Here is a 21168-nt window from a genome sequence, read left to right on the forward strand (position 1 = left end):
CGACTCTATGCACAAGATGGTTAGGTATTAACTTTTCTTTATTTAACTTTTAAAAAAGTGCGTAATTAAGTATTTTTATGTGCTATGAAACTCCGTTCCCCACTTTCCGCCGGGTTCTGGAGGTTTTGCGTGATGAGTGGTGGTGTTGAGTTTTTTTTAAGTCTATGAACTATGACCAAAAATGTATTTACCCTATAAATAATACTCACGGTCTTATTCATTTCTTAATCGTATGTCATCATCGGTGTCTTTATCCCCCGTATTAGGTTCGATTCTTGTCGAGGTGAATTTTAAGTGTTGGGCGTAGCGACAAAAATCCTGAAATGAACACCGTAGTGGAGAAAAAAAACTTCCAAAAGAAGGTCCATATCATTTTTCTCAATCATACGAAACTTTTTATATGAAATTAGTTAAAAAGATACGTGGATAGGTATGTCAAGTAAATTTTATTGAAAAACTCAAATTGACATATCAAATTATGGTTCTTATTTGATTTAGAATACTAATTACAATCAAATTATTAGTTATAGTAAAAACATACTGTCTCTTATGTAACATATTTTTTGTGATTAAATTGATTTTTCAAAAATTTTATTTTAACATAAACAAATAATTACTTTATTTCAACAGAAACAAAATCAGCATTTCCAAAATGAGCGAGTGTTGTCAAAGGCCTTGTAGGCAAAGGTTTAAAGGCGTTGAAAATTTTTTAAGAAGAGTTGCTTTTAATTTAGGTAAAAATTTTCACTTGAAAAAACGTACCAACTGAATTAAGAAGTCGAATTCGGTTAAGAATACGAAAATATTATTTATTGAGTCTCAATAAAGTTATTAAACAATTTCACAGGCAATACGGCGTCTCAAACAGAGGTGAAAATAATCTCATGCATACCCATTGATGTAACAGATCTTCAACAGAAAATAATAAACTTAGAAAAGCAGTTGTGTGAAGCCCAGGGACAAATTTGCAAAGGAAAGAATTCTAAAACCGACAAAAATGTCAACAATAGTCGCAGCACTTTAGTGAACACAGCATTTTATAATTCAGCTTTTGCCAAAGAGTCCAGTAATCTATCATACTGTAGGAACTCTCACGATGATATAAATGTGCACCACGTGGCCATTCATTGTGACAACTGTTCAAGAGAAAAGAAGTCCACCGTATCTTTTGTCCCTCCAACATTATGTGAAACTTCTAAATTAGACTCATGTGCAACTTCTAATAATGTAGGCCAAAAAGCTAATTTGGCCATGGAACGCTACAAGAACATTTTCAGAACGCGAATAAAGAAAAAGAATAAAGGAAAGGGGAATTTTAAAACTCACCTCGTATACTATGCTCAAACTCCAAACAATGGTTTTAATATCAATCAAAATCGAAGAAAAATTGATAGTGTTGAAGCATTGTGTCGTTCGCATTTAGACAATATTGTAAAAAAGCAATATGACCCTAACGTAATGGTTGAAGAGTTCTCTGATACTAGTCACTTTACTTCACCTGTCTGTAGAGACATAAATGAAGGTTTTAAACATTGTTTTAATTGTAATTCTGATGTGTGCTCTGGTTGCTATGGGGCATTCCAAAATATTGACAGATATATGACTACAAAACGGAACTATAACGATTATATACCAGAAGCAGGTGAAGCTGTAGAAAGTAATGACTTGCTTCGTAACGCTAATGACTATGATCTCATACCTGTAAAAGAAAATTCTTTTAAAAATCTTAGTAAAAAGGAAACTAAAATTGACATAGATATTAAATGTTGGCCAGAACTTTTGCGGACTAAGCAACGCCATCATCCTCTTATAGTCAATTACCAAACTAAGTTTATACCCAAATCTCGACCAATACCACGAAATGCGCAAAAAAATCAAGCGAAACTGCAAACAAAAGTTATCAACAAGAAGTGTAAAACTAAACAATTAAATGTACACACAATTTTGGATTTCCCTTCTAAAAGGGGCTTTGTCGAATGTAGTGATATTTACAAAAAACATCGTCGACCTAAAAACTATTTACGAAAGTCTGAGCCCGTCAAAGTAATTGTATTAAAGAATGAAGTAACTTCAACTAATGAAATAGAACAGCGAGACGCTCAACGTGCAGCATCAGAATTGAATACAGTTGATGATACAAAAACTGAATCCACATTAGACCAAATAAAGACTTTGCTACAAAACGTGCTAACAGAAATCAAAACAAGTGGCAAGCTCAGTAATTCTGTAGATGAAAGTATTAAAAAAGACGCGATAGTCCAAAAATCTCTGAATAACATACAAGGCGCGTCAACGTTACTCAATAGTTTCACATACAACAACTCGTACAATGGAAATCCTTATGTAGCCTCATATTCGCGACAAGTTCCGTATTGCGTTACCAGCTTACCACCGTATCAACCGATGAAAGTAGAAAATTTCCCTGTTTTCATTCACTCTTCACCCAAAAAACATATGTGCATGTGCTATTGTAAAAATAATGTATACAAACAAACTAACACAGCCACCAATACTGGCAAAGATAAACAAGCACCAGCTACCAATGAAACGGAAAAGTTAATAAAAGAAATTTATAATTCCATGGCTTTAAATCTTGATCTTACAACGAAAGACAACTCAATGAGCGAATGTGGTGATGTTAAATCAACTGATGGTTCTACAAATACACCTTGGAAGGTAAACAGTAGGAGAAGCGCGGGGATAAATGCAAATAAACGGGACATTGAGGTGGAAGCCCTACTGACGTCACTCGACTCGTATTCGAAATACTCTTTGACAACACACACAGCTGCCACTCAATCTGACAGAAGTAGAAGAACGGAAACTTTGTATCATATAAATAATAAAAGTTTTGGTCGCACGAAAAATTTTGAAGGCGCTCGAAATTTTGTTCATAATAGACAAGAACATGGCAGAACTATTGTTGAAGATGTTGAAAATGAAGAATCTAGTGATGAGACAGATAGCGTCAATACTGTGGTGACGAACCGACGTGAAGAGGTAACATATATTAATGATCATAAATTATAACATTACAGAAGGTAAAAAGGGTCATCAACTGATTTAGTAAGTAAATAACGTACGCATTTACTTACGTACCTACATATAAATTTTCTTAGGTTTCATTGTAGTAGGTTGTATAAAATAATAATCGCGGTGGATAGTCCGGATAATCGCGAATCCGTATAAATGAGGGACGGATAATCGACTTTCTACTGTACCTATTTGTCAAATATCTAAATTAATTACAACCCGATTAAAAAAGGCACGCACAAAACACCATTAACTAAGAAATGGTATTAAAAAAAATACAATTTATAAGCTTTTATTTCACTTGCAGGACAAAATTGAAAAGAAAAGTCTTTTACAACGAATGCTCAAATCTGTTAAACTGTTTCGAACTAAAAAGCACGAGAGTCAAAAAAGATTTGACAACGAAGACGTAGAAAGCGACTCTGATGACTACGAAACTATTTCCAGTAAACAATCTACAATCGCGCCACCGCCAAAATTACGAAAAAATCCTAGAAAATACGCGAAAGACAATAATTTACCTGAAGTTAGGCGAAAAAAGCCTTATTTAGAACAAGAATATAGGCGACAGTGGAACGAAAACCTCACATTTCATAATCAACCCCACTTTTCTAATGATAATCAATATGCAAGAAACTTCAAAAACACTCCATTTTGGACTAATTACGAAGCTAGGAATGTAACGGTTGAAACACCAAATTATATGAACCCGCGACCACCGTCATATGAAAAAAGTCCAAAAACTAATGTTAAACGAAAAGATAAATTAAAATGGCTCAAGAACCACAAACTTGGTTTAAAATGTGGGAAACAGTGGAAAAATTTTATACTTGAAAATTAGTAGTATGAGTATATGAGTTGTGTTGTCAAATAAAAGTATGAAAATTTCTGACATTATTTATTTCATTAAATATTAGTATTGATATGGCATAGTAAACTTAGTCCCTCTTCTCGTCGTCTTCTTCCCTGAGTATATCTTCAATATCGTCAGCTACAAATCTGTAATAAAATATGTTTTAGGATTTTTTGTTTTGATTAACAAAATGTAAAAAGAGTAAAGACGCTATTATAACGCGCATTGGACATAATATATCTCCCTAAAATCAATTGTGGGTTCAAATATAGATAATATAAACTTCTAAATATGATATAAACGCTGCTACTTTCATGCTATCTACATCAATTCCACTACAATAACAATTAAGTATATAAATTTTCTAATTCATCAATAAAATATTCTCATGTCACAAGTTTTGGACTATTGACAAACAAATTGGACTATTAAACATAAAGTGCACAACTAAAAATCGAAAAAGACATAATAAAACTTACTGATACAACAATATTGGCAGTAGCACAGTACAAAAATGCCAGGCAGCGTGAGAGTCCACTCCCCACACCGGTGGGAAGTCATATACTTCCATAGATAACGCAAACATGGAGGCAATTAGGAAAGATAACATTCTCTTCGGATGTTCCTTCTTTTTTGATAATTGGAATAGTGTCCATAGCGACCAGATTATAAATGACGCGAGACCTAGAATTATATTAAAATATTTAGTTATGTTATTATTCAAACTAAAAATTATGTGCAATTTGAAGAGATTCTATTAGGCACAGTACATTATAGTTATATTTTTATATAAATTTTCGTTTATGTAGAAATTTTTTTACACATTATCTAAATCTGTGTCAATTCACTTTACTTTACATTCAGAATATTAAAAACAATTAAATGACATCTATTGAAATGAAATAAATAAAGTTTTATACTAAATACAGATTTGATTTTAATTCCAAATTCTTCTTCATTCAAATAAATTTTTATGAGCACTACTGAATCATGGATTGAACATGTCTCTACCAACAGCTCAAAAGTCAGTTCTGATTAGAATCAACAACAAACTCAACTGTTTCTCTTATCAATATATTATTTTTTTACCATAGTGTTACCTTACATGAAATTCGATTTATTTTAATTCTATAATTTTATCCTTTTAATATTCTAGGACTACTGTCCTTAGTAATAGTTATATTTACTTATTCACATTGTTTTAACAGTTACTTAAAATTTTGGTAGAGAAAAATTTAATATATATTGTAGAAAGGTTTATCATAGAAATAATAAATATATACCAAAATAAATATTGATATGCATGTTATATTCATAATCTATCTTCCCCTTATACAAATAGACCAGGTAGTTTCCATAGAAGGTTAAAATAATGGGCAACATGATAAATATGAATATTCTCCTTTTATACATTAATCTGAAACAAATTTTACATTTATCTTATAAGAAAATAGAAAAGACATTGTAACAAGCATGAAATAAAGATTTAGCCATCAATCAGAATGTTGCATTTAATTTTCTACAAATTAAGAAAATGAAAAAGGCTTACAAAAATATAAGTTTTTCAACAAAATATGATAACACTTTAATTTCAAAATTCTTAAAATAGTGTATATAAACTTAACTAAGTGAACTTAGCGGCACAGCTATAGCATTTGACTGTAAACATAATAATTATGGGTTCCATTCAAACTGAGGGGGATAAATTATTTTAATTTCTTGCTTTGGTAACAAGATAAAGCATGGCATTGGGGTCTATGAATAAAGGTCTAACTAAACAGTAATCATTTTTTTTGGAAAATGAATGGAAGAAAAATAAAAGTAGTACCTTACAATAGCTGACAAGAATAACATAATAGTGACAGATAGAGCACATGCATAGTCCATGAACTCTGTGAAGTAGCGGTCGCGCATGTGGAATATTGTAGACCAAATCCAAGCATTCATGCATACCTGTATATTATAATAATAAATTCAAATTAACCTTCTCTTTTCAGCAAGATAAGCAGAAAGGATGTAACATGCCATAAATTGCCAAAACAAAACTGTCAATTAATTTTTCCATTTAAGTTTAGAATTTAACACTGCTTTATGTTTTAATAGATCAAACAAATTAAAATAATCCATTTCTTCAGAATGGGAATTGAACATATTATTATTTTTTAGCTTCAGTGGTCACAGGGTATCTAGTGTTAAGACACTCTATTCCCCATTCACATTACTAAAGCAAGGAAATTAAAATATGAAATATTTAAGCCATTCCCCCCTCAACTTGAAGTCAACCCCACAACCGTCATGTATACAGTCGCACGCTTGTGCACCTGCACCACAACAGCCTCAAATTCGACGGCCTCTAGTTTTAAAACATACATTCTTCATAATATATCCCTCAATTAATGGGCATACTGCGTGAAAGAACTCAATGCTGCTCTACTGCCGTCTGAACAAGAAAATGGAAATAATTCCCCTAAGAGAAAATGAAACCACTATATTTACTGTGCTGCGCCATGATGGCCTGTTGTCTAAATTAAATAATATATTTTTTTACTTACAATTGCAAATATATGCCAGAAACCTATTAACAATGGTTTCCTTTTAAAAGGTAGATCTAAGAATGCATACTGGTACATATATATATGCATCAATAGATTTAATACTGAAGCTAATGTAGATGCTGGTTCTTGTATACCAAAATGTCGTACAAATGGCCACTGTAAATAAGTATAATGTTTTTTTGTTACAATTTAAACATGTTTGTTATTTAATCTTAAAAGAAAATATTATCTAAAAAAAGTAAGTATATTTTTCCTTTTTTCAGCTTCACACTGCATCTTGCATATATAATAGGCATAGAGACTAGTGTTAAGGCACTCTGATTCCCATTATTTTCGAAGCATTGTGTGTGGAGTGGCAAAATACTTCACCGCATATGTTTTGTTATCAAAGTACAAAGATGAAAAATTAATTCCCTCTAGTGAGAGTTGAACCAACATCCATGGTATTTACAGTCAGATTGAATCACAATGCTACAATCAGCTCAACTTAATTATAAGTACTGTTTTTTCTTTCATGTTCTGAAAAAATCCTTACCTTTCCATAAAATTTAGGATATTCATAGTTTCTCTCCTCAAAGCCACTGACAGTCCTCCACATGCAGCTATACATGCATTCTTCTTTACATGACCAAAAGAGTACACGACACCATTTATCTTGCAATCTTGCTGCATGTTGTTGGAATTTTCCATCTGAATAAATATTTTATAAATGAATATTAATTTATTAATGATAAATGACAATAAATTACAAAAAATAACATCAGCTATTTTCTTGTAAATATAAAGTAAAACAGGCTATTGGAAAGTAAAAAAGACTATATTTATGACGTACAGCAAAGGAAAACAATTAAATGCCAAAAGAAAATATTAATAACAAAAACCTACCTATGGTACAATTTGCCTTTCTACAATTAACTAAGCATTTTTGAAAGAAAGGTGATCTATCACCATCGCTACACAATGCGAAAGGCAAGACAACTAATATAAGCAATATTATTTTATAAGTTACAGTCATACTGATAAATTAAGATTAAGTATATAATGTATTTTTAAGGTATCAAAATATCCGGCAGCTTTATAACTTAAAAAAATATCTGTTTTTCTTCACATATTTCTATGTTTAACACATATTTGTTAATTTTGCCGGCATAATGAATCTTCACTTGTGCGTTATCACTTTTCGAATGTAAATGTATTGATACGATAATCAATAAATCAATAACATAGAACCACAGATGACAGAATGACAGAACCACAGAATAACCGATGAATAATCATAAATCAAAAGGGTTAAAAATGTTGCCATCACGAAATGTCACTAAACTATTATATTTTAAGCAAAATAACCGGGTATGATACCGTATCGAAGTTTTGATAAGCCGTAAAAGCAATTTTACATAAAATACAAATCGACTTTCTTTCACCTACCATTTTTACGGAGCAAAACGAATAAATATTCTAATTTCTTTAAAAGATATCTTTTAACGACATATTATAAAGCGCAAAGTAATCTGAGTATCCGAGTATTATATATCTTTTTAGTTTAGACTACAGAATGAATTTCATTATGCACACGAACATAAATGATTTTGTTTTCACTAAAGTACTTATTGTATTGTATTATACAGTTGTACAATTTTTTACATTTTGCATTTGACATATGATGTGACACCTGAACTGACATTTTATGACCGTATAACCTAAAACTTATTTTGATATCACCACCCAAAATTGTCCTTCTTTGTCCTATGCTAGATCTCTTTTTAACGTGCATTATCGTTTTGTGTAATATTGTCTCTATTTTACTGTACATTCTCCTTTGTGTGTTTTCCATTCAACGTAACATTGGCGAAGTGATTAGTGCAGATCTGGCAAGCCCGGAACGTTATAAATAAAGAACAACAACAACAATTTTTGTAATATTTTAAATCACTATGTCGATATACGTAACATAAAGTATTTAAGAAAGCATAATAAAATGGTGTTTCTAAGTAGAACATGGCTAGCCGTAAACAAAATTAAAGTTCCTCGTAAGTTTCTTCGCAGTAAATTTATTGATACTGTAAGACTTCATGTAAAAGGAGGTACGGGCGGGACTGGACTTCCAAATTATGGAGGGCTGGGTGGACAAGGAGGCTGTATTTATTGTGTTGGCAAAGAAAAATCCGATCTCCGATCTATTATGAACCGATATCGTGCCAAAACAATAACGGCGGGTCATGGAGAGGATAGTCGGAAAACGAAAATAGTTGGCAATCCTGGCGCAGATGTAAAACTTGAAGTTCCTCTCGGCGTCACTATTTACAGAGAAGATGGCAAAGTGCTAGGCTCGATTGACGAAGAGGATCAAATGCTAATAGTCGCTCGCGGTGGCCCTGGTGGCAACAAACAAAACAATTTTCTAGGACATTTCGGTCAGATTCATCATATTAGATTAGATTTAAAACTCATAGCAGATATAGGTTTAGTAGGATTTCCTAATGCAGGAAAGAGTTCACTTCTAAAGGCAATATCAAGAGCAAAACCAAGAATTGCTAATTATCCATTCACTACAATTAAGCCAAATAAAGGAACAATTCAATATGCAGACAGGAGACAAATAACAATTGCAGATTTGCCTGGTCTAATAGAAGGTGCTCATATGAATGTGGGCTTGGGTCATAACTTTTTAAAGCATATAGAAAGAACAAAAATTCTCCTTTTTATCGCTGATGTAGAAGGTTTTAGACTCAGTCCAAAATATCCAATGAGGTCATGTTTGGAAACTATCATGCTGCTAAATAAAGAATTGGAACTTTATGATGCTGAGTTACTTGAAAAGCCTGCTATTTTAGCAATTAACAAATTAGACTTAAAAGGCACTGAAGAGATATTTGAAAATGTAAAAAAGTCACTTCAAAATATAAATAATGTTATCCAAAATATACCAGAAGAAATAAGACCAGAAAAAGTTATACAATTTAAAGACATTTTGGGGATATCAGCATTAAATGGTAGTAGTGTAGATGAATTAAAATTAGTTTTAAGAAAGAGGCTAGATGAATTTGCAGAAGAAAATAATCCTGATATAATAGAGCCCAGTCAACTTCTTAAAAAGAACAGAGCTATTATAAGAGAAACAGGTCCTCAAGTAACTTAAGAAAAAAATGTAATTAGTTAATAGAAATAAAGAAGAAATAAAATTTATTTAATTAAAAGTAAACTTTTTATATTAACCTTGGATACATATATATCAACTTTGTTTATAATATTTACTGTATAAAAGCCATACAGTTGAATTAAAAAGTGCTCTTTTTTAAAGTTAATTAATATCAACAAAGCTAAAGGACATAAAAACACTAAAAATTTCACAAGAGCCTTAAAACATTCCATGAAATATTTCAAATGGCAATAATTGCACTCAATCATGTCCAATAGTTTGCAATGTTGTTTATTGATTATGAATTTAAGTGAAAAATGTATTAATTTAAAAAACAAAAATCATAATATGTAGTTCATAAATAAATATATCAAGGTAAAAAAAACAAACACATATCTATAGTCTATATATATTAAAACAATAAAAGCTTTATTTACTTTTGCCTTAGACAGCAACTAATAAGAACTACCTTACATTCATTCATACATACAAATGAAATATCACAGCAAATATCTTCCAATCTTATTCACTTATACTAAATAGTTACATAATTTTAAAGTGATTTTATTATGCCTAGCTTCACGTTGTATCCCTTTTTACCAGAACGAGGAAATGAAAATATTTCTTTTCTAGAGTGGGAATTAACCACACAACAATCACATTCCGTTGTGTCACAACGGCATTGAAGATGACTTATATTAAAACAATTATTTCAAATTCCTTTTTTTAAGAGGATTCAGCCTAGTTTTGGAATGAAGAACATTAGTTTAGATGTATTGGAATATTAGTATTAAAGACAATATTTAAGGGAGATATAATATGTAAACAGGGGAAAAACTTATGTTTGTTCTGTTTAGGATTGAACCCACAAATCCTTTCACAGTCAACTGTAAAACTTTAAAAAGAATTTATCACAAAGAAGCTATACCCTAGGCAGTCACTAGATAGTGACTTCCAGAGATTAAATTTCATTTTGTTATGTGCAAAATAAATCTTTTTCATATTGTGACTATTTTGATTTTAAAAATGCTATTTATTTAATCACTATACGGACACATAAGATAGGGATATTTTTATATTTATAACACATAAATATATTTTATAGACTTGGGAGCTAAAGGTACAGGAAAATTTAATGTGAGTTATAAGATTTAAAAACTTTACATAATAAAAATAACTAAACTTTTAATATTCTAAGTGCTACGATTCCAACATATAATGTTATAATACAATTTTAAAAAGTACATTTATTTCGTCATTATTATAATAATATGCTTAAATAATAAATGTATAACTTATAAACATCAAAATTCTACCCACATCTTATCACAACCTTTCAACTTAAAAAGTAAATACATATTTTTAAAATAAAAAAAACACGTAGAATTGAAATCTTATAAAATATTTTTTTTGCAACAATATTTTTTTTCATTAACACAATATATAAAACAAATACAATAATTGCTCCACAGGCCATTACATTATGGACAACAGACTAGAAAATACTAAATTACTTAAAACTAAATAATTATGCATTAAAAAAGTCAAACATGCAAAAGAAACAATTTTAAAAGGATTATAATATGTATATGTTTTTTTAACTTCACACTGTATCCTACACATAGAAGGGTCAATTGAGGCAATCTGAGAACTTAATGTTAGTTAATAAACTCCGTTCCGATTAGGACACTTCCGTTTCCCAGTTTCCGTCGAATTCTGGAGGCATTGTGTGTTGAGTGGCGGAGGTCAACGCCGCGCCTTGCTCCGTTACCATAGCAAGGAAATGAAAATATTAAATATTTCATTTCCTCTAGTGAGTATCGAATTCACAACCTGTCGCCTTTACAGTGTATATTTGTATATAATTTGGCATAGATTAGTAAAAAGTGTTGAAATTATATTATTTTATAACAAATTATAGAAGATTAATCCAATTCAAAATCATTTCTCTTAATATGTATAATTATTGCAGTTCAAAGACGTTACGAAAACAGCTATTTTAAATGGTTAGTTATAACTTTATTAATAATATTTTCTAAGCATTTTTTATTCACTTTTTTGAAAAAAATAAAAGGAATTATCTATGGATAAAAGAATGGAGTAACATGTCACTAGATTGACTCGAAATAAGAGAAATTAACATGTATGAGATAGTTATATCCACACTGTTCTTGTTCTTCTTAACTATTAAAAAAAAAATTTTATTGATGGAACTAAGATTACGCTTGCCTTATTGTTATCATAGCATTAAGATCAAATCAGTTACCAGATATGAATTACGTTACTTTTTTTTTATTACACTACACTAAAGCGAAAGATGTAATATGGATATATATATGCATTTTTCTTATACTATACGAAAGTCCGATCTACAAAAGTATATCCACAATAGCATATCACTAAATACACAATAACACTCAAAAACGTTAATAAATGTTTAAGTATTATTCATTCAATACAACACACATTTTGTATTGATTTAAATTAAGTTAACCACTAATTGAAGTCTTTAAGTGCGGTAGCAAACTACATATTATAGAAAAATAGAAGTTAACTTTGATATGGAAGGATCATTTAATATAAATATATGCTAGTATAATACTTTTTATGCAATTTCTACCTTAACTAAGCTTATATCGGCCGTATAGAGGAATATTTATTTAGGTTAACAGCTATTTGGTTATAGCTATAATAATTTGGATACATACTTCCTCAAGAATGCTATTTTTTAAACAATAAGCTAAATGATCAACTATAAGGCATCTAGAAATGAAATTTTTACATAAATTATAAAATAATTATTATTTTATTATATTAATGTGTCATTTACCTATTTTTCTTTTAGTATAAAGAAAAATGTTTAACTCAAGTGCAGTAAATGTGAAAGTGAAAATTGCAGCTAAAATATTCAATGTATGTTTCAATATGCAAGTATTAATAGAACCAAATAAAATACCTTCGCTATCTGTGAGCTATAATTAGTATAATTAATTAAAATTCGGACCCGAACCTACGTCGCCTTTAATAATATGTATAAGTTTTGATTTTATAATATAAGTAATTTATTTAGTTTTATATTTAGTTTCTATCTGCCTCTTTGTGAGATTCAATACATATTTTTTCAATTGCTGTTTACTTTTCTGATTCATTAGAATCAGAAAAGATGAGAGAGAAAGAAAATTATTAAGATTATTAATATTATTCTATAATTAACATATTTTAAGAGACTTTAACAATCCATGACATAGTCTGTACTATTTTTTTTTAATATAATTGATTATGGTAAAATTAAGTATTTCTAATCTTAATATATAAGTACAGTAATAACATATTGTAGTAAAACTTTAGAAGAATCTTTCCTATTGAAAAGGAAGGGATGGGGGAAATGAAAAGCTTTATTTCGAATACTACTGACGATTTCAAGGTCAGAGGTTTCTAAACACAGTGTAGAAGAGGCATTTTCATTTTCAGGACGCTGGCAGAAAGAAAGAAGCTGTCGGGGGAAACCTTCATATTTCCTGTATAATAACACATTATACCAGTACAAGAGGCATACTTGATAAGAGAGATCAGAGGTTCCTAACACATTATAGTAGCACGAGAGGAACACTTGTAAGAAGGAAGCGGAGGTGTGACAAGGGAGCACGGTGTCCAGTATAAGAAGCACACTTGCGATTGGCATGCGTATGAGAGGCGAAGGGAGGGTGTCACAGGTTCCTCAGCAAAGTGTACCAGTACAGGAGGCATACTTGCAGGAGGCAGGCGGAGGGGAGGCAGAGAGGCGGAAGGCAGCAGAGATGCAGCCCTCAGTCATAGCCCTCCTCTGCCTCTGTGGCGGTCTCTGCGGGGGGAAGTCCCGCATTGTTCTCTGTTGAGCTATTTGAGTGGGTGCTGCCTGCATCTGTGGTAAAAAATATAATGATGTTTCCAAATATATAAGAAAGTTACCTAATTTATTATAAATTTTACCTTTATTATCAATTTAGTATAAAATGAAATATAATAGAATTCTATTTTACATACGAAAGGTTTTTTAAACACATTACGTGTCAGATTAGTGAGTTTTACAACTGTATCGTATAATGTTTTATTTAATATTTTTTACATTTTTAAAGTGTTATTCTACACTTAGGAAAGAAAAACACTTTTTAAAAAACATATAAAAATTTTAGGGTCGCCGGATTTGAAAATGCGTCTCTTGGACGGTTTTTAAGAGGCGCGGGTTCAAATTCTTGTTAATATGTTTATGACTTATATATGTTCTATTTTTTATGTTTTCCATAAAGTATTTTATTTATTTAAAAGAAATAAGGTAACAATGACACTTGATTGATGTTAAATTACAAATAATACACTTCCAACTGTATCACAATAGTTGTCGAAAACCATTATATTCTAAACGTTCTTTCTATTCTATACGAAAATTGCGCGGACGGAGGACTATGAAATTGGGCACGCTTATGCCTTCCTCCCTTCCTTGCTATATGTAGGAGAAGTGTAGAACGCAATCGCAAGTAACACAAACTACCATGCATTTGACAATACATATAAATATACACTATTGTATTTATAAAGTGAAGCGTACGAGCACAGGTTGCAATGGCAACGCGTACTATTTATCCATCAACGTGTCCTCTAGTAACGATAATTACAAATACACAGAATAAAATTTCCAATTAAGTGCCTAATTAATATAAAATAATGTAAAAAATTCAAGGACACTCACCATCATCAGCGTTCAGATGGTTATCACGCGCTTCAGGGTCAATTGGGTCTCTGGGGTCGCGAACATCCCGCGGGTCACGAGGGTCGCGGGGTTCACGCGTGTCGCGATCGCGTGAAGGTCGTTGTTTCTTGGCCGCAGGGTCATCACGAGCTTCCTCCACTTGGGCGGGGCACTCGAGGTGAACGAGGTGGAATACCTGTAAGTATTATGTTATTTGATATTTTTTATATATAACAATATTTTCTTATATTCTCGCAACGCAGATAAGCTATTGTTGAAAACCTAGTAAACGAATGTAATTAGGAAAGCATATATTCCTAAAGAGCATAGACCAAAATGAGAAAAAAATATAATGTTAATTTGTCTAAGAAAAAATTTTCAGCACCACAAATTATCAAGGGCATTCTAGTGTTGACACACTCAGTCATCGAATTTTCGCCCAATTTTTTAAGACATTGAGTGGCGTAACTTAACGCTGAACTTTTTACTACCAGAGAGTGAGGAAATGAAAATATTTTTATGCTATTTTTATTATATAGCCTTATAATAATTTAAAATAAACTCACTTCATTCACTGAGTTATTGGTACCAACGATGCGAATGATAGAAACTGGCCGGGGAGGGAAGTATATAACTTGCCAAGATCTGTGAAGAAAAAAGAAAATAAAACATTAAAATGCTGATTTGTCCTCTATCCCCCTAGCAACACTTCGTCTCGCTCACACACTCATCTGCACGTGTTCTTGGTCCAGGCCAAATTTGAGTAGTCTTTGTACTGCCAATACAAAATCATCGTCACATTCATATCTCCATTTCGCTCGCACATATATACTCATTCATGGTCCTATTCGCCAGAGGGCTGTGGTAATGGCACAATCTTCGTTGCCTCGCTCGTCCATACTACGTACTATATTGCTATCTCGCTCACACTTCATCATTCATCTACAAGCTCCATTGGTTCTATTTGTCAGAAGTTAAGCTGTATCCGTAGTGCCTGCAGGCGCAGTGTGTGCCACTGCTATCCCTGTATCTCTCTCTCGCAGAAGCACTACACACGCTATATATCCCTCTCGCTCGCTATACGTTATACCTCAGTCACACTCACACAATCGATTACACGCAACCCTGATCCCATATGCCAGTAGTACTTGTAGTGACAGTGACACAAATATATCTCCGTCTCACTCACACACACTCACCTGCACGCATCCCTGGTCCGGTCAGCCACAGTGTCCCAGTTCCAGTAGTTGAGCGAGACCTCCACATAATAAGAGTAGTGTCTGTAATCGCAGTCCCATAACAACATGCGTAGGGAGGATAGCATGTAAGGCTGCGCCAGTTGCACCACGATGGCGCCGGAGCCGAGCTGGTGGCACGTGTAGCCCTGCTCCCAGTCGTAGTGCTCTGTGTCACCGTTGAGGAGGGCATTACGGGAACGGCTAAAACGATTGATCGACATATTACTTACTATTGGACTATAGTAGAAAAATTATATATTATGTATGTAGACGTTGTGATGAAGTCGAGGTTGTTTGTTTTGGCAGCAGTTTAAGAAGTGTCTTTAAACAAAAAAAATAACTAAAACATCTCTTATTTTGCACTAAATTATCAAAAATTCATCAACATAATTAATGGATTAAATGTTATGGATATAACGTTTCGGATCTGCATATGGATAAGGATATGGGTATGGCTCAAGGGACTATAACATCCCCGCCAATTAACAAAAATTATTCACCTGATGCCCTCTATAACAGCGGCAGAAAGGTCGAGAGTAGCGACGTTGTGCGTGGGACGAACCAACCCCTCGCATAATGGCGGCACGCGAGCTGTATGCATAGCTTCCAAGGACACCGCGTGGAACACCTAAGCACTCAGACAAATAGAAAAATTAAACTTTTGTCCAATAAAAATCTTTTTATTGGAAACTAAAAAAACACAACTTTTTAAAATTTACTGCACACTAAGAAAACTAACAAAAATTTGAACGTAACGAGATTTAAACGCGCGCTTCCAAGAGGCAGGAGTTCAAATCACACTATGTTTAGCTTTTTATACGTTTCATAAATAAATATAGTAACTTTAATTCGAAACTGTTACTTGTGATTTTTTATTAAAAACTAACCTTATTAACAGTATTACTGGTGCCAACAATCTTAATGTACTGAACCACTCGTGGTTCAAAGTATAGATTTTGCCAGGACCTGCAGAAATAATTGCTGTGGTCGATCACTCGCACCCAGTCTTTTTGGTCAACTGACACTTCGATGAAGTAGGCGTACGACCTAGGGGCAAAATGTATATATATACAAAAAAATATGTTTTGCATTTTCAATATGTCACATACTAATAATTGTTTTCACTTTTTCCGATATAGGCAAATCAGTCTTAAAGTTGTGTCTGTGACTGTGTCGGTGTCGGTGTCGGTGTTGATGTAGGCGTCGGTGTCGGCGTCGGTGTCACCTACCTGTTGTCCCTATCCCACAACAACAGGCGTAAGTGGTTGATGATAGTGGTGGTGGCGAGTCGCACGACAATGCCAGGGTTGTCGCTTGCGTCAGTGATGGTGTGTCGCGTGTAGCCGCGCTCCATGTCGTAGTTGTCGGTGTCGCCGTCCAAGAGGGCTGAGCGCATATCGCCGCACACTACTCGGGCTCCTCGTTTCAGGGTTGCCACGTTTTCTTCTGGCACTGCCATTTAAAGACAAATAATTTGTTTTAAAATCAAAATGGGATAATGCATTGTCGTGTGCATGTTACATTTTGAAACGATAAATAATCTACTACCAGTTTACGTTTATAAAAATGTCATTTAGAAACAAAAATCACAACAAATTAATCCATTTTTGAACGCCAAATAATCTACCAAAAGTGAATGTGATTTTTTAAAACAAAGGAGACAGGGAATAAAAGTAAAAAATTGTTCCATTTTTGAATGAAAAATAATAATAATACATCCGTTCACGCTAATGTCATTTAATAAAAAAGAAATTCTTCCATTTTTTTGAACGCTAAATAATCTACCACAGATTTGTAGTGATTTAGTAGCGTATAATGTTTCAAACTAGGAAAAGAAACATATTTTTAAATATAAACATTCTTCTGCGTAAATTCTACTAAAACCACAAAAAAATCATACTTACACAACAATCCTCTATATGGCAGTTGAGAAGTCTTTGTTTGCGTTTTCTCTTGTATAGCATCAAGTAACATATCCGGGGTGACGAGAGAAAATGGCCGAACTACCGTCAGTAACTCTTCAAGACTCATCAGTGTTAGCCTGACGCCTTTTAATATCTTCTCCTGTAGACAAAAAGCTTATCAATATTGATTTCCATACATATTCATTTTAATTAGTTATGTAATGCAATTTAATGTGTTCTTTGCCAAAATGAGGAAAAAAAAAAGATTCATTGCCATAAATAATCGTATTATATTCAATTTAAGCTGTTTAATAAACTTTTATATTTTTAAATACCCTATACAACAAGAACAACAAAAAATACAACATCAACAAAAAACATACCCCTTGAGCAATCCCACTGCTAGACTTGACCCACTGTTGGTTGGCGTTGAACCAGTTGCACACTGCCTTGAAGATGTCTACCTCCGGCGCATAGAACGAATCTCGTTCTAACAGACCTTGTAGTGCATCCTGTGGACAAAGTTTGTATTTTTTTTGTAGTTTCACACTGTCTATTGCATATAGCAGAGGGAAAGTAGTGTTAAGACTCTCTGTTACCTACTCCGCTTTTACTTTTATAGTATATTTTTGATTATCGAAAAAAATATGTAAAAATAAAAACTATATACATACTGCAGATAGTTGAAGAAATGTATCGTGTTGCAGTACTTCTATAGCATTTTTGTCCATGAAGTTGTAACAGTACTCCATTAGAGCGTACAAGCCATAGAGCCTTCATATGACATGAAAGAGAAAATAAATATAAATACACACATTTTTTACATTTAACATAAATTAAGCAGAAACCCATGATTTTTCTCAATTTTTTTACATTTTGGAGACCTTGTAACATTAGATTAAAAAATATTTGTGTAATTTATATGTAAAATACTAAAATATTTCGGGTTTTACTTTTTTAGATTCAGCTGTATCCAGTATATAGCAAGATAGAGAAAACCTAGTGTTGCCCTACTTTCCGTCCAATTATCCACGGCTGTTACGAGGGACTAGACTCCGGTCTGGTTACCTGAGCAAGGAAATGTTAACTGTAACTCCCATTTTCTTCTATGTAACTACTCAAACCCACAACCCTCACGTTTACAGCCAGATGTTTTGCCGTTGAGCCACAAAGGCTCCAAAGTAATGCAGTAAAGTCAAAAATTCAATACAATATGTATATTCTATATTAACCTAGCAGCATCGAGAACCGAGCAAACATTCCTCAAAACTAGCACTTGTCGCAGATAATCTGATATGGCTGCTTCAAGCTCCTGGAAGTTGAACTGATGGGCCAGACCTAACATGTCTAGTACTGTGTCCTCACGGAGCATGGAGAGACCCATGTGCCCTATAGGAAAACAGATTTAATCAATAAAAAAACAAAATTGAAAAAAACTGGTTTTATTTCGACCAGTGTCTAAACATTCTGCTTTTCTTTTTCCACATAAAAAGATTGTGTTCAGTTACAAATCTCAATACTGTTTGTTGATTTACCAGAGCATGGAAATCAAATAATGTCTTTTTGTTTATTTGTTTCCAATGCTGTACACACAATGTCTGAAATTAAAAAATGAAAAGTATCTTAGTTGAGATTGTCTGTATATATTTTTACTACATGCATTAGATATATGAAAGATAAAAAAATGTTACATTTATATCTCAAAAAAAGTGTCAAGTGGATAAAGTAATTACTAAGATGATTATTATTATTATATTTATCACATGTGATCAATCTATACTGTTGTTACCTAAAAGAAAAACTGCTATAAACACTTATGAATATACTTAATTTTATTTTTTCCCAAATTTCATTAATGTTCAGTAAAATGTGAGAAGTGGGGAATGAAAGTATCTTAATGAGAATGGAACACTAAAAGAAATATATATTTCATATATACAAGACATATGTATGTAGATTTTTTATGCAATTTTTTTTAAGTGGTATTGTTTATTATTATATGTTTAAATGTGTAACTTACACATTTAAATTTATATTTCAATATATAAGCTTAAAATTTTTGTAATGTAACAATGGTTTTACTTACCAGAATAAACATATCGCAAAAGTGCTTTAAATGCCAACAGTGGTGCCTGTAATTCTACTTCTGCCTAAAAATAAAATTAGTAGTACTAACAAAAAAAAATTAAATTTTAAAATCATTGTTTCTAATATCTTTTGAATATTTCAATAAGTTCCAACTAAAAATATTACCTGATTTGTTTCCCTCATGCCACCATATAACAAAGCTCTAAAGTAGTCACTGCTCGCTGCTAGGATCACTTTGTGAGCTGGTATCCTCTGTCCCTCCACAACCAGAGTAACATCTGAATATTCTGAGGATAGACACAAGGACCCTATGTGCTCTGATAAGTGACCTAATAAATATTTCCAAGGTCAAATTAAAAGAAAAACATAATAAAATCATAAACTAAAAAATATATGTTAGGAAAGAAAAATGTATTTAAATTAATATAAGATGAATAGAATATTGTTTATTGCACCCAAAAGGTACAAAAACATGAAATAATAGAAATGTAAAACATACTCATTTGATTATGATGTATGAAAGCAGTCTATTGATTCAAAAAATCACTGACAAACAACTTTGGGTAAGAATAATAGGACTTATAGTAAAAAAAGAAAGGGGAAATGTTGTAAGAATCCAACAAATGATAGAACAAAAATAATATAATAATAATGAGCCATAAATAACATATTATACATACATACATATAATTATATTTATGTAATAATGGTATGTAAACATTAAAAAATAAAGAAATAAATATTGAGATAATAACTTACTGATGTGTTCAATATCCCCCACTCTAGAGCTAGAAGCGCTCATATACTGGTGTTGGCTGCTCATGTTGCTCATCTACATTGGTTCCTATATTCCTTTAATTGATAAATATAATAATTATATTTATACTATATTTATATTATATTTATTTTTATTATGTGAAATTTTGTTTATAAATACTAATAGCTTATTAAAAATTTTATTTCTCCTAACAATAATATATTTAATATATACTTTTAATTAATATTTTATACTGCACAAACTTGGTTAGTAAATAAAATGTACATTTTTATATATTCAATTTCTTTTTTGTATTTGATATAGGATTACGATTTATTTATAAAGTACTAAATTATATTTCAATAAATAAGTCAATTATTTTAAAAGGTTTCTCTACATAACACGTCCATAAGATATGACGACGGAATGTTCCAGACAATTAGCAAAGTTTAATATTGATTTTAAAGTTATGAAGTATTTAGTTGTTATGTAAAATTAAGATTTAGACACTGTTATAATAGTCTAGTCGGTCGGTCGGTAGGTCGATAAATATACCTGGTATTGTAAGCCACTTCAGCAGTTTTTTGATATCGATATATAAAAAAATACAAACAAGCAAGCAGCACAAACCGCAATAATTTCGTCTTATGTAATACAAAAAATGCACAAAAATCTATTAAGTATTAAATTTTAACACGGTAAGATCCTTTTAATATTAATAATAGAAGATTTACTTCGTGTATTGCAAAATATATTTGACAATTGACATTTGTTTTGTTATTGAAAATTGAAATGCCTTTAGTATAGGGATGCCCACAGAAGGAAGAAGGATGCCCGATGATCATCGATTTTCCATGAACATCGATGTAAACATT

At 31.9% G+C, this 21168-nt stretch overlaps 4 protein-coding genes across 8 annotated transcripts; 2 read left to right on the forward strand and 2 right to left on the reverse strand.

Annotated features, from left to right (window-relative positions):
* The first annotated feature begins 432 nt into the window (after positions 1 to 432).
* LOC146527967 (uncharacterized) lies at positions 433 to 3925 on the forward strand. Its single transcript, XM_085204512.1, has 3 exons — positions 433 to 439; positions 848 to 3000; positions 3341 to 3925. Exons 1-3 carry the CDS (start codon positions 433 to 435, stop codon positions 3872 to 3874), a joined length of 2694 nt encoding a protein of 897 aa, XP_085060638.1. The 3' UTR covers positions 3875 to 3925.
* Positions 3919 to 7630, reverse strand: PGAP3 (Per1-like protein PGAP3). Its single transcript, XM_085205065.1, has 7 exons — positions 7327 to 7630; positions 6977 to 7131; positions 6439 to 6597; positions 5715 to 5839; positions 5170 to 5303; positions 4366 to 4570; positions 3919 to 4032 (listed from the first exon to the last, which is right to left on the reverse strand). Exons 1-7 carry the CDS (start codon positions 7454 to 7456, stop codon positions 3972 to 3974), a joined length of 969 nt encoding a protein of 322 aa, XP_085061191.1. The 5' UTR covers positions 7457 to 7630; the 3' UTR covers positions 3919 to 3971.
* A 447-nt stretch (positions 7631 to 8077) lies between these two features.
* On the forward strand, positions 8078 to 9643 carry LOC146527969 (GTP-binding protein 10 homolog). Its single transcript, XM_085205064.1, has one exon. It carries the CDS (start codon positions 8420 to 8422, stop codon positions 9578 to 9580), a length of 1161 nt encoding a protein of 386 aa, XP_085061190.1. The 5' UTR covers positions 8078 to 8419; the 3' UTR covers positions 9581 to 9643.
* A 330-nt stretch (positions 9644 to 9973) lies between these two features.
* Positions 9974 to 21089, reverse strand: BTBD9 (BTB (POZ) domain containing 9). 5 transcript variants are annotated; one of them, XM_085205060.1, is made up of 15 exons: positions 20849 to 21089; positions 20296 to 20388; positions 19702 to 19865; positions 19535 to 19598; positions 18681 to 18837; positions 18123 to 18222; positions 17832 to 17960; positions 17449 to 17608; positions 16774 to 16996; positions 16432 to 16591; positions 16045 to 16172; positions 15506 to 15745; positions 14873 to 14951; positions 14307 to 14502; positions 9974 to 13481 (listed from the first exon to the last, which is right to left on the reverse strand). In XM_085205060.1, the coding sequence occupies exons 2-15, from the start codon at positions 20366 to 20368 to the stop codon at positions 13387 to 13389; spliced, it is 1968 nt and encodes a 655-aa protein (XP_085061186.1). In that variant the 5' UTR covers positions 20369 to 20388; positions 20849 to 21089; the 3' UTR covers positions 9974 to 13386. The 5 variants fall into 5 exon arrangements, with proteins under 5 accessions (XP_085061186.1, XP_085061184.1, XP_085061185.1 ...); XM_085205058.1 differs by having other exon boundaries at positions 20924 to 21061; XM_085205059.1 differs by having other exon boundaries at positions 21028 to 21051.
* Between the last annotated feature and the right edge of the window lie 79 nt (positions 21090 to 21168).

The sequence above is a fragment of the Heliconius melpomene genome, chromosome 20 (genome assembly GCF_056956725.1).
Source record: "Heliconius melpomene rosina isolate 202511_hmr_F chromosome 20, ASM5695672v1, whole genome shotgun sequence".
NCBI lineage: Eukaryota > Metazoa > Arthropoda > Insecta > Lepidoptera > Nymphalidae > Heliconius > Heliconius melpomene.